The sequence below is a fragment of the Pogona vitticeps genome, chromosome 2 (assembly GCF_051106095.1).
Source record: "Pogona vitticeps strain Pit_001003342236 chromosome 2, PviZW2.1, whole genome shotgun sequence".
Classification (NCBI taxonomy): domain Eukaryota; kingdom Metazoa; phylum Chordata; class Lepidosauria; order Squamata; family Agamidae; genus Pogona; species Pogona vitticeps.
The window spans coordinates 133,252,770-133,266,831 of record NC_135784.1 but is presented as its reverse complement, the minus strand read 5'-3'; the positions used below and the strand labels follow the sequence as shown (position 1 = coordinate 133,266,831).

At 39.7% G+C, this 14,062-nt stretch overlaps 1 protein-coding gene across 8 annotated transcripts in view; it reads right to left on the bottom strand.

Annotated features, from left to right (window-relative positions):
- The window catches only part of MXRA7 (matrix remodeling associated 7), a 96,870-nt gene that overhangs the window by 47,932 nt on the left and 34,876 nt on the right, over positions 1–14,062 (bottom strand). For 4 of the 8 annotated variants that reach the window (XM_072990473.2, XM_078385994.1, XM_078385995.1 and 1 more), the window contains exons 2-3: positions 13,953–14,013; positions 124–217 (exon numbers count right to left, since the gene is read on the bottom strand). In XM_072990473.2, the coding sequence (XP_072846574.2) occupies positions 124–217; positions 13,953–14,013 (155 nt within the window). Of the gene's footprint in view, positions 1–123; positions 221–13,952; positions 14,014–14,062 lie in introns of all 8 variants that reach the window. The other 4 variants (XM_072990472.2, XM_078385993.1, XM_072990476.2 and 1 more) reach the window with 1 other exon arrangement.

Sequence of the window (14,062 nt, the reverse complement as noted above, 5' to 3'; positions counted from 1 at the left end):
GATTCCCCCAGTAACATAGCCATAATGGCTATGGCATTTTGGGAGTTATTATAGTCTCCCAAAAGTTACTTTTCCAAGCTCTGGTACAAGTTATCTGCTGAATACAAAGAAAATACATCATACCTTCGTTCCTCTTCAAGTTCTTCTTTGGTCATCATAGTTTTATACTGGCTTCCTCTCAATTTCCCAGGGCTATATTTAAAGGAGAACTGTTCATCTGCTAAAAAAAGAAAACCAGAATGAGTTAGAACAAGGAAAACGTAATGTACCTGTCGGGGACCTGTACAAACCCCCCCAAAAGCCAATTTAAAACCACATTCTGATCAATTTCAGGGATAAATTTGATGACACTAGACAATACATTGTAGGCTACTTAATCGAATCTACAATGAAATAGCTGAGGTCACAATCATAGGCATACTGATCATAGGTGCATGTAGATCCTATGCATATCTTAATCAGATGTAGTAAAGAATCTTGTGGCACCCTAAAGATTGACAAATGTTATTTGATACAAGCCTTCATGGACTGTATTCTTGTACTTCTTCTACTGCATGGGAAGGAGTACAATTTGGTCTGTCTCAAACCTCCCTTTGTGAACAAGGCTACCCCTTAAAAATGTATGAAATGCTATTATCAGCAGCTGTATTCCAATGTAGTTAAGCAGATCAAAAGGCAGTTAATTTTAGTTCTACTTTCAAAATAATTATTCTGTTGGCCTCTTACTATGTGTCTGTATTAGCTATTGTTCTGCTTCAGGTTACTTCACAAAATCGGTTAGGGTACGGCAAATTCTGTGATGGATTGTGGCTCTTGTAAGATGTTCTCATAAAATGTTTTACACATACATGTAAAAATGTAATGCACAGATGCAATGTATCTGTTTTAAGGGCACATATATCATCAATTTCTTGTACCAATTTCTTGGGACAGAAACATACAAATTAGCATCCAAAGGCCAAAATCTTTTTGTATGCTAGCAGAAGGGAAACAGTATAACTCAAAGCAGCAAATTGTTGCTAATTAACAAATCCATGTTTACATCCCTCGTTGTGCACCAGTCAGGAGGCTTGGTGTGTGACCAAGCATCCAAACAGGGATTTGTTCATCAGAGGCAGTTTGCTGCTGTGAGACTATTTTGGCCAAAGTGTGATTTTGGCTGCCTCACAGTATCCTTCTGAGTTGTAGTATCTGACAAGAGAACAAGATAAATAATTGAACGTGTGGGGACGGGATCCCAAATTTTAACAAATTAATTTCCATGTGAACATTTGTGGATTACAGTAAAAGTTCATACTTGATGATCCTGAAGAATTAGATTGTAATTAGAGATGTGCATGGATCAGAAAAACTGTGATTTATGATGAATTTATGATTTTTTTTCCTGATACATCAATTCATCAATTCATTTTTTACCTTAAACTCCTATAAAATGGCTCCCCAACCACCTAGAGACACCAATTTGCAGGGAAGCTTCCCCTGACTCTCCTATACAAACCCTACAAGTCTGGGTTTCAGATGTCCAAATTATACACCCACATAGAAGGCACCCCAGGAAAATTCCCCCTCAGGCACCTAGAGACATCAACATTCAGAGAAGCTTCTACTGACTCTCCTCTCCTCTTCCCCTCCAAGTTTGCTGAAGATTCGGTTTCAGACATCCAATTTGTATACCCACAAAGTGGGCCTCCCCAGGAAATGCCCTTTAACAGCTGGCTTGCGGAAACCTCAATCTTCACCAAATTTAGAGGGATTGTACGGGAGAGTCAGGGGAAGCTTCCCTGCAATTTTGGTGTCTCTTGTTGCCTTGGGGGATGTTTTATAGGCAAATGAATCAAGAAATCAAAATCACTAAAATTACTGATCTGTGATTCATTGGGGCATTGATTTGCATGAGTATGAACTGACAAATCAGGAGTTTTTGAATGAATTTGGTGATTTGTTTCTTTCATTCATGCCCATTTCTAATTGTAATCTACAGAAGCCTTCAGTAAATTTGTTACATTTTAAAGGCACCATAATATAAGGGTTTTTTTTTCTTGCTGAAACATACTAACAAGACTACCTTTCTGAAAACTAACAAACAAATATATTTTTAAAAGCTATTGGGAAACAAAAAGGAAGCAGGGAGACATATTGTGCTAAAATAAAGTATTGTAGAGCTAATCAGTTCATTAAGAATTGATGGAAACTGGGGTAGTACCAAGTTTTCTTTGTTCCAGTTGATAAGAACGAAGCTGTATGCTGAGGGCTTTTTTTCCATTACAACAGTGAATTATATTTTCTTTCTTGAGTCTTGTCGGGCCACATCCCTGCCAGTTAAAGCAGGGTTGCTAACAGACATGGAGCCAGAGATTTATCTGTCCAAAGCAGATTTTATTCCAGCTCTATGTTTATGTTTGAAATTCCCCCTCTGGGTTTTCTTCTTACGCAAGAACCCAAGAAACAATAGGACTAGAGGTCAATTATAAGGGACCAATGCAAAAGGATGCAGCTGTGCCTATTTGTTTTGTTTTTTCATACAACCATACATAAAGGTCTTATTTAACTAATTTCGGCATCAGATGGACTATGCAGCAATGCTGGCCCATTGTTAAAAACTCCAGAGGGGCACAGGTTGTTCTTAGTGTGAAGGGGGATAGTGGAGAAATTCTTGTTCTTCCAGTAGAATTTCTCTTTGTAACTAACCTGTCTACAACATCACTGTGAAGCAAGCTGAGCAGCTTGTTCACCATTGTGAATTGCCACTCTTTATGAGACAGAAGATTGCAGCTAATCTGTGTATGCTAATGACATCCCATCAGTAACACAATGGCATACTGTCAGCAATTTGCATCTCATTTGGAACAGCACAAAACTATGAAAGACAATTTTCCACATAATCTACAATATATCTTAGCTTGGAATTGTCCTGTTCCTTCTGTTAAGACTCTAATAAACAGTCTTTGGGCTAGGGAGACAGGAAAACAATCAGCATACTTTTGCTGGGACCAAGAACTAAAAGGAACTTCGAAGCGGCAAAGGAAACTATGAGGTGCAGGGAATTTGAATTTTCATCTTTGGTCTAGTAGATAGAAGGCAGATGCTGCAATGTCTAATCATCTTTGGAATAGAAATGTCAACAGCTTACTTATTCTGTCTCTTGAGTTCAACAGCTGAACTTCTATTAGAAGCAACTGCAGTTCAGATTGGGCAGTGCAACTCACATCTTCCTGTATACTAGGCCTTTAAAAACCTTCTTGGTGTAATGCATGTATAGTAATTGTATTTAAAGTTCTGCACGGAAGAGGGGAATAAAACTCCCTCTAGCTCTGATTGAATGGCAGACAGGAAGCTGCAAATAGCACATTTCCAAGATGATCTTATCTTCTCTATTATAAGTAAAGCTATTACCTGGGACAAACTAAGGCCAGAAAGAGATGCTAGAACAACTATAACTGTCTTCTGGAGGATGTTGCCACAATTCTAAATTAACATATTTTCCTTTTAATTCCCATGTGTCACATATGTCACTTACATTCCAACCCTAAATCAAGAGTTTACAAGGCTACATACAAAAACTTTTCTGTAACATGGGAACCAAAAAACCTGAAACACAGTAGTAGAAAAAAAATCATTCTCTTTATCACATGCCAAATGCTCTGCATACAGCCAGTAGCTGCAAATACCATCCCCCAAACACCCAAGCCTCAGGTGCCTCAGAAAATTCAGTTTTGCAAAAAGCTCATTCCTTTTATGAAAAAAGCAGTTTCGTTCCATGACCATGGCAGGTATACAAATCTGACTGACTAGAAGTGAACAGAAATTTATCTCGTCTATTATCACACACTACCAAGACAGCTTGAAAGAGGACTTTAATAGGCCACGGATCTTAAGAGTCAAATGTTTGTGAGACGAATTCCTACATTTAATGATATAAATCAGTATTAGTATGGCAAACAATCCTACTAATCTAAATTAGAAAAGAAAACCAGGTCAATTTACCTCTTGATTTGGATAATGGAAAGGAAAACAGCAAGAAATAATGAGGATTTTATCTGCAGTGGGTTATTTCAGCCACCACACTCCAGATAATAGCGCTCTCTTTATTTTGCTTTTTACTTCTGAACAGGAAGTTAAGAAAAGACATTTCAGATCTTAGAAAGTTACTCTGTTTATATAACTCAGAGATGTTCAAAAAATGCTCTAGCTCCAGTGCTACATATTACCACTGCTCAACTATAGATGGCTGGAGCACATCATGCTTTACATTTATTTTCCTTAAAAATGATTTTCCCAGTTCCTCCTGCCTCCTATGAAGGACATGAGGCGGCTTTGTAGGGATGTAAAGTTTTGCTTATTTCATTCTTGCAGGCAAATTCAAGCTTGAAGAGTGAGAGTTTATTTTTATATAAAAATACAAGGCTTTTGTGCGAAAAGCGCTGTTTTCCCTATGCTGTGCCTGAATGAATAGTGCACATGCATGGGGACAGTAAGTCAGCTCCAAGTTGACAGTCCATGAGACACACAGAGAAGTGAAAAATCTCACAGTGGCTGTCTGCTTTTGCAATGGGATGGCTCAAGGTGTCAGGACATTCTTTGGGGGGGGGCAACTGTTACATAATTACTGTAATCCAGTACAGTAGGATTAGGTACCCAGATGTGGAGCTAGAGATTGGGAGTTCCAAGTCCCCACTGCTTCCTGGGAGAGGAGCCACTTTGTGTAGTCATGGGCAAGCTGCACAGCCACAGAATGCCCCCAGAAGAAAGGAACAATAAACCAATTCTGTGTATTCTCTACCTAGAAAACCCTGGGAAAAGTCTCCATAAATGGAAATCTACCTGACAGCATGCAATGATTATTATTACTGTAATCATGCTCACCACTCCTTCTGATGTTCGAGCATGAATACCAGTGCTTATGAAAAATTGTATCATCAATGCATAAAGGGGAGATATCAGCCAGTTCTTGCAAAGGTACTGAGAGAGAGAGAGAGCATCCCAAAGGATGGGTATTGCCCAGTGAAGGTTGAGCATGCTCAGGAGCCATGGAATGCTGGTAGACCATTGGGGCGGGGGTGACAAGGCGGCACATGGTGAGCAATCCTTTCCGGAGTTATCATTCTCTGCATAGTACAGAGTTGAAATTCTCTATATATGGTATGCAGAATTATAAACATGACAAAAAGAAAGTTATTAATCTAGAAGTCCATTGAAGTAGGCCTGTAAACAGAAAACCAACACATATTATGACAGTCTCTTCCCTGCTTTCAGCATACTCCAGGAAACACTTAACATTCTGGTCTTGTTGCAAAATATGTAAGAGCAGCGGGATGGCCTACTTTAAACAAAGTAGTTGGAAAGGAACTATCATTTTAAAAGCATTTACCTACACTGATTCCCTTGCTCTCACCCACCCCATTAAAAGCCTGCAAGATGCTGCCATGACATTCTGTTTCAGAAGGTCATCTTCTTCCATGCAGTCATTTGTCTGAATAAAAAGCTTTGATCCAAAGTAAGCCTTTCCCCCATCAGATACTGGTACTTCTTATGATCCAATCCTATGCATGTTTATCCAGGAGAAGCCACATTTAGTTGAATAGGTATTGCCACTCATTAAAGACTTGCATCCTAACTTGGCCTTTCATTCTTGTGGCTCTGACAGCTCACTGGAAATACTCATCATGTGATGCCCACACAAGGAGGATATTTTAATGGACAGCCTCAGCTGCAGAAACTTTATCTCTGACTATTGTTATGTGGACGAAAACAAAGCTTTAGCTTCTGATACTCATCAATCAAAGCTAGCAGCAGATTCAAAATGGTGCATCAAATATGTGCAGTCCATAGAACATAAACAGTCTGCTGAATCTCCACAGATTCATTTTTTTCAGAAAGACAAAACCCATTTTAAGATGAGTACATTAGTGTTTAGAAAACACCAGGTAGCACCAAAGAGGAATAATGAGCACAAAGTAGATTAAAAACAAGCACTACTGCTGACTGGTAGTCCATCTATTACTACGTCCCACTAACTGGTATAAGTAGCTATGGGAGAAGTGAGTCATTGTGAGACGTCCCTTATTTCTTGATGTTAACACTCAGCTTCCAGATCTGAGATATTAAAATTCTTCCATCCTGACCACAATATATTTACTTTCCAGGGTATGATTTGAAGGTACATCGTGCAACAACTTTGCTGAAACTAAGCAACTCTGGAGACCTCTGGTTCACAGCTAAATGGGAAATGGCTTGGGGAAAAATGTTCTCAAGTCCTGTTTTAAAGTATGGAACACCTGACAAACAGCACCAAACACTCTGGTACTAGTTACTCTACTTTCTGAAGCAGATTCTTCTTCACTATTGAGAGCAAATATTGAACAATGGATGGAGTTCTCCTCTAAGACCTTTAGAGCCAATTCCTGGGTCAGTCATAAGCAACCCCAGCAGGAGGAACAAGTGGTAGTTCTCCTCCATATTAATCACTAAGTCTTGAGATTCTGTGTTGTCCAGAGGAAGGCTGGGATAGATATATGAAAAATTAAAATAAATATTTAGAAATGTGAGAAATTAAAATAAATATTTAAAGTTGCAACACTGATTTGATGAGAAACCTTGAAATTGATTGTTATAAAATGTGATGAATAGATGTGAGACTCAAATTTGGCTGAAGTCTCCTGCTGAATCTGTATGTGAACTTGATTCATGTTCATTGTTATTTGTTAAATTTATATGCCGTATTTCTTGCAATTGACTTAAGGCGACACACATGACTTTTTTGCCCCCACTCTATTCCCACAGGAACCTCATGAGGAAGGGAAGGTTGGCAGAATGCGAATGGCCCAAGTTTACCCGCTGAGCTTCCTGACTCAGTGGGGACTAAATTTTCCATCCTTCCAAGTACCATTACACTGCAAGGGCTCAACAATAAAAACAGAGTCATGTATTTAAAAAAAGAAGCAGAGAAGAGTCATTGTGTAATAATAGACTCTTGTGATAAAGATGGAGATGCTGGGAGCAAGATGTCCATTTACAACAGAAAGAGATGCTTAGAATCCAAGATGCTCCAGGCATGGACACAAAATGCATTAAGAAAGTACAGAAAATTGCTGGCTAACAATTTGAGTTACATGGGGTTGCTAGAGGCTTCTTCTCCTTAGTCTTGCAAGTCCTATTGACAAGGCTGAATTATATAATGCTTTATAGCAGGTGGAGAGTGAACCGTACCAGCTAAAACAGCCGCAAATGTCAGGATTCTGTAAACAATTTTTTCTTATGTGTTCAGCTCATTCCGTCTTCCAAACACTCTGTGCTTCTGGACTCCTTCAGGAACCCTAGAGATCTCTTCACTACCTCCAATGGGAATGGTTTTCAGACCTGCCCTACAGTTAAGCAAAGGGAGACAGGAATCCCAGGCCACAGTTCTGGGATGTTGTGGAAGGGCAGCATATTTTTGTTATTTTGTCATTATTGTATTTCTGCAGCTAGACATAATGAGAGATGTTTAAAAGACCTTGGGCCCTGTAAATGTAAAAATATTTTATCTTATTTTTGGTATGGTGCATCCTGCCCTGGAGGTAAAAATATTTGCTTACCTGCCTTGGGTGTAAAAATGTATCTGACCAGACCTACTTTCATAAGGAGAACTTTTTCTGGCACAGATATAAAATGATATGAAGGGAGTCAATTGCTTCATCTCACTGTGCCAAGCTGCTATAAAAGGCACAGAAGCTGCTCCAATAAAAAATGTGATGAGTTTACTGTTTCTCATCATCCCCGAGACAATGATTCGTTGAATGCATGATGTTCCCCTCGCTTTAACAAACAGCAACGCTACTCCCTCTACCTTGTGGACATGATGTGTGAGGATTAAAGATTGTTTATAAGTATTATAAGCATAATCCTCCTGAGTCAATAGGATTGTGACTGTGAAATGAGGCCTCAAGGGACAGCAGGAAAGTGGGACAAGGGAGTAGAGCTCCCATCTGTACAGCCCTCCCTTCTTCTGAGAGAAAGACAACTGGTAGAAAACCAGGGGTGCAGGAGAGTTTGTAGTTAACACAATACTTGGTACTCTACCTCAAAGGGTTGTTGTCAGGACAAAATGGAATAAGGCTGACATCGATCACTGAGGACTCAAAAGATAAAGCATGGGAGGCTAATAGGATCGCTGTAAACATCAACAGACACTGCTCAGTTTACCACAGCTGTAAGACAAATGGTAAAACAACACCATAATAAACCTCAAATTATTATTTCTTCTCTCTGGAAACGTGATGCAGACCTTTTAAAAATAACCCCTACCCAGTGCCTCCTCAGTAACATAGGGATAAACTCCTAATAAGGTGTCCAAGGCATGTAAGATACTTAAGGGGGAAGCACTTTACCACTGCCATTCCCCCTCAGAGAGCTTCCATTGTCAAGTAGAGATGTGAACCCGGATCTTCTGAGTCCTAGGCCAACAAACTATCCAGTATACTACACTGGCTCGGAGTTCCCAACTGTGAAAACAGAGTGACAGCTGGAACCTGGCCTGTTTCAACCATCTGAACTGTAGAAATTTAGCAGAGGTGAAGTTTTAAATGTTATTTGTTTAGAATACATCTCCCAGAATCCTTTATACAACACAGCCAGTGGCCATGCTGACTACAGGACTCTGGAACTTGTAACTGAACAACAACCATTACTAACCAACCAAACCTAACTTTTCAGAGCAGAATCACCTTGTACATGTTACCTATCATGCCACTTTTGAAAAGCATAGCTGCAAGGACAACTTCCAGCCCTAACTGGAACACAGGAATTCGCCTTTGGAATTCAAACAAGTGCATAAAACGCAAAGTTGGGCCAGCTTGTCTAGAAAAGCTTTATGCCATATCTGTTTCCTCACATCCTGCTTTACATTGTATTAATTTTCCAAATTAGTCAATTAATAATTTTCTTGCAGTTAACTAGTTGATTAATTACTTTACATTTTAGGGCTTGGAAAGGAGCTCCCGGAGAGAAAGATGTGAAGAAGGCAGGCACCGGCAGAGACAAAAACCAGGTTTGTCTTGAATAGCTACGAATATATATCGAGATAAGGCCCTGGGCTACAGATCTGATAATACTGTACTTTAAAATATTATCATTTCAGAACAGGAATTTGCAATTTATCCCATGAGATCCAGATTAAAAATATCTCATTGCTGGAGATCCACAGTTAATTTATGAATTTACTCAGTCTGCTGCATATGATTAGTATAAATTCCAAGGTATTTTTTTAAATTAACATGAATGTAAAGTAGGGATTAGTAGAATTACTGCATTAATTTTATAACTTCCTTTTATATCTTCCATATAATATCTTCATGATACTGCTAATGCCTATTTTTTTTAAAAAATGCATTTATATATTGAAAAGTCATTATATATATATATTCTATGTATCTGCAAAGGTGGGCTGCAATCCATGAAAGAGCTTGCTGTCATCGTGTGAAAATCATGAGTTACCACAGGACTCTTTGTTGTTATACATAGGGTTGTCTTTGGGGGCATTTCCTTCACTGCTTCTGGATTCAGCTTCTTTAAAAATCATGGAGAATGGAAACCAAAGTACTCAGTCATTCTACCTGTCTCTCTGGTTTAGATTATTTGCTGTCCTAGGCTGCATTTTCTCTGCTAATAAGGAACCTGATTTAGAACAAAATGAAACCAGGAATCCCCTCGATTTGAATAAAACAGCCCCTGCTCACCAAAGGTTTATAGTTCATTTTGAATACTTTTTTTTGTGTTAAACTGTATATTTTTGTTAGGTTTGAATAAACATCCACATTTCATTGGAAACTTCTGGGCAGAGCCATCCTAACAGAATGTAGGACAGGGATTTCACAGATTGTATTCCTTACACTCCATCTCCCAGGAGTGTAGAGGGTTTAGGAGATGGTTCAAAACATCTGGGAGAAATGATGGTTCAATGGGCAAAAAATTTTGGGTACAATATTGACTTAGAAAAATGGCAAGGGCTGTGGTCTAGAAACTATAAGATGACAATGGCAACATCTTATAAAAAGAATCTATATAAAATGTTTTATAGATGGCATTTACCTTCTGATAGATTAGCTAAGATGTACTCTAACAGGTCAAGTAAATGTTGGAAATGTCATAAAAAAACTGGAACCTATTATCACCTCTGGTGGACTTGTGATAAAACAAAAAAATTTTGGTACAAAATACATACATGGCTTGTTAAAATAATCAAAAAACATGTAGATTTTAGGCCAGAGCTCTTTCTGTTAGGTATAATACCAGAAAGTGTTGATAGACAAAATGTATATTTAATACTGCATATTCTAACAGCGGCGAGGATTATTTATGCACAGTACTGGAAAAATGAAGGAACACCTACGGATCAAGAAATAATTAAAAAGATATTGGACTGCGCCGAAATAGACTAACACTGAAAATCAAAGGAAAAGAAGATATAAAATATTACCAAACATGGGACTTATTCTATCAATGGTTAGAAGGATGTTGTATAGATTAGGAGTATAATGTGTGTAGTAGTTGTTTTACAAATGATTATAAGCTGTACCCTGGTGACACGATGTTAAACCAATATGGATGGATTTATATAATTAAAAAAAGTTTAAAAAAAACATCTGGCAGGCAAAAACATGAGAAATACCGTCATAGAGGATCTGCCACCAAAGCCTTTTGCAGCAAGGGCAAAAGTTAGACAGGAAATAAATATCTTCCTAACCCCCTCCTTCGCCTTCCCCTACCATTACAATCAATGGTCTAGGGCTGACACAAGGCCAGGACTGGGACAGCATTTTTGGGGTAGGAAAGGTATCCTGGGAATCTCTGAATAGGCATCCTTCAGTCTCGAGAGACTATGGTAACGTGTTCTGTATGGAGGACTTTGAACAGCATCTAGTGTGGCTGAGAAGGCCAATTTGAGAGTGACAATCCCTTCCAAACTGAGGACAAATACAATCTGTACCCCGTCTAGCTCCCTGATTTTGCTGCTATCATGACCTCCTCTTTGCCTCAGCCTGCTGGACAATGGTCTCTTCAAACTGGTAGAGGCCGTGCTGCACTGCCTGCCTCCAGGCTGAACACTCAGATGTCAGGGTTTCCCATCTGTTGAGATCCATTTCCAAGGCCTTCAGATCCCGCTTGCAGATATCCTTGTATCGCAGCTGTGGTCTCCCTCTGGGGCGCTTTCCCTGCACTAATTCTCCATACAGGAGATTTTTTTGGAATAAATTGCGACCATCAGCCATTTTCACAACATGCCCAAGCCAACATAGACGTCGCTGTTTCAGTAATGTATACATGCTAAAAATTCCAGCTCGATCTAGGACTACTCTATTTGGGACTTTGTCCTGGCGGGTGATACCAAAAATGTGTCGGAGGCAATGCATATGGAATGTGTTCAGCTTCCTCTCTTGCTGTGCACAAAGGGTCCAGGACTCACTGCAGTACAGGAGTGTACTCAGGACACAGGCTCTATAGACCTGGATCTTGGTGTATGCCATCAGCTTCTTATTGAGCCATACTCTTTTTGTGAGTCTTGAGAACATGGTAGCTGCTTTGCCAATGCGTTTACCCAGCTTGATATTTAGAGAGAGTGCGTCAGAGATCGTTGAGCCAAGGTACACGAAATCATGAACAACCTCCAGTTCTTGTGTGTAGATGGTAATAGAGGGCGGTGGGTCCACGCCCTGGCCCATGACTTGTGTTTTCTTCAGGCTGATTGTTAGTCCAAAGTCTTGGCAGGCCTTGCTAAAACGATTCATGAGCTGTTGGAGGTCTTGAGGGCTTATAATCCTGTGGATTCACTGCACACAGAGGGCCATCATCCTCCAAGCATCACATTTATAACAGTAACAGCAGTACAGACTGCTGTCACTGTTATAAATGATAGCACTCTATCATTTACAGACCTCTCCACAGCATCTCATATTCTGCTATCCTCCCCAGAAGCACAGAATTCCTCTTAGGCAGTATCCAAGTGTTCTTACAAAAACACAGGTCACAATTGTTTGTTATCACTGCTCTATGGAACTCATTTAAAAAATATATTTGCAGCACAAAACCCACAACAATCTTTTATTTTTTAAAAAGTACCTAATCTATAAACTCAGTGTAAGGTCTGCTTTTAGCATCACATCCAGGGGATTTCTGTCACCATCCATTCCCAAAGAGGCATATCCTGGAACTGCATGTTGTATCCAATCTCACAAAATTGTTAGCAATTCTAGTAGTATAGCGCTGATACACGTATCTTCTCTAGGCTTAGCTGATGCTCAATTCCGCATCCTTTGTATAGTTTAGGACATCAGGAGCCTAACTCACCTGTTATCCTTCCCCCATTCCCAGTACAACGTGAGTGTTGGTCGTGAGAAATACAATTGCAATGGTTCAGTTACAGATTCCAGCAATTGTTTGGCTCTTTGTTCTTCTCTCTCTAACTGAAAAGAATGAACAGCTCAGAGAGATCAGGAGGAGGAGGAAGTAGCAGCCTGCTTTTGAATCTCAGCTGCTTGAGGGCAGGCAGCTAATCCTTTGTAGCCTTCCCCCAGGAGGGATCCTGGCAGACCCTGGTAGGGCCCCAGCCTGCTTCACTAGCAGCAGCGACGACCTAGTCTCTCTTCATCAGAGCTCAGGACTGTTCTGCATCTGGGGTCAGAGCCTCTCTCTCATTCTCTCACACATGAGAGGCAGGTAGAAGAAAAGCCCCTTGGCAGAGCCATCCCTTCCTCTAATTTTCAACCTCCTCGACTAAAAGGTATGAGACAGAAATATAAAGTGAAACATCCCACCCTTTTCACTGTCTGCTGCAGGATCAAGGGAAAGAAAGCCTAAGAGGAATAGTGTTTTTCCCACCCCACAGACCCTCCAATTGCATCATAAGGAGTAATTTAACAGCAGAGGCTACAGGTTTCCCTCAGGTATTCCCATGCTATTCTGCATTCATTCTTCATCAGAGGGGAGATGGGTGGGCACGGAAGTCTAAATGTAAGGACACAGAGGTTCCCTCCTTTAGAGTCTTTCCACATACTGTATTTAAATATGCTGGAATGACATCCCAATTGTCTACTGCATATTGTCACCCAAGGGGGGGGGGGAAGGTGTGAGGCCTTCCTTTTCACAGATCTCTCAAGTGTTTCTAAAATCTTTTCGAGTAGCTGTTCTCAACTGGGGGGCCCTGGCATCTCTGAAGGAGGGCCATAGACTGGAAACCATTCTTCACACCTTCTAAGGTTCATTACGCAACTTGAACAGTCCTGATTTGGCTTATATTTCTTTCATACTGTGTTTATGTCTATGGCCAAAAAAGGGTTAGAGGACCAAAATTAAGGGGACAATTTTGGAAAAGGCTGGAAGAACTCCATGGTAACAGAGAAATTAAAACCTCTCGCTGACATTTTAGAAGAAAGAAAAATTTTTGGAACTAGGATAGTCACCTCTTTCATCATATATTGCTAACACACAATGAAAAGTATATATATTAAAAATGCACTTTGATCCAGTTCTGTTCAAGTGGAACAAAAAACAAGAAACAAAAATGACAGAATTGTTTTGTTTTTGGCAACGTCATGATGTTATGCCATTTGTCTACTGGAATGAGAGCTACAGTTTTCTGAATGGTGACCTTCAGTCATTTTACATTTTCTGTTAAGATATCACTATGGTGCTAAGGCTGTTTTTCACAAGTGATGTTACTTTTGTTTTTCTTTCACCTAACCTGTAAACTGAATGCAACACTGAAAGGAATATGTGCTCCATTTAAAAACTGCCCTTCTCTTCTCTCCCTGTATCATAGCCTATAATAATTATTTCAGAGAAAATAAATGCTTTTCTTCCTGAACCGATATCACATTAAGAACATTCAAAAGCAATAATAAATTATCCTCTTTGTACTAATCTGAAGGCTTTCATCTGCGATAGCCATCCCCTCAGGCATTTTGTGTCTCATAACTTACCCTCTTCAGCCTCAGGTTCTTTCACCACTAATTTCTCATTTTCTGATTCTTGATCTTCCTCCTGGAATAAAGGAATTAAAACCAGGATCAACCAAAGACATTTTGCTAGA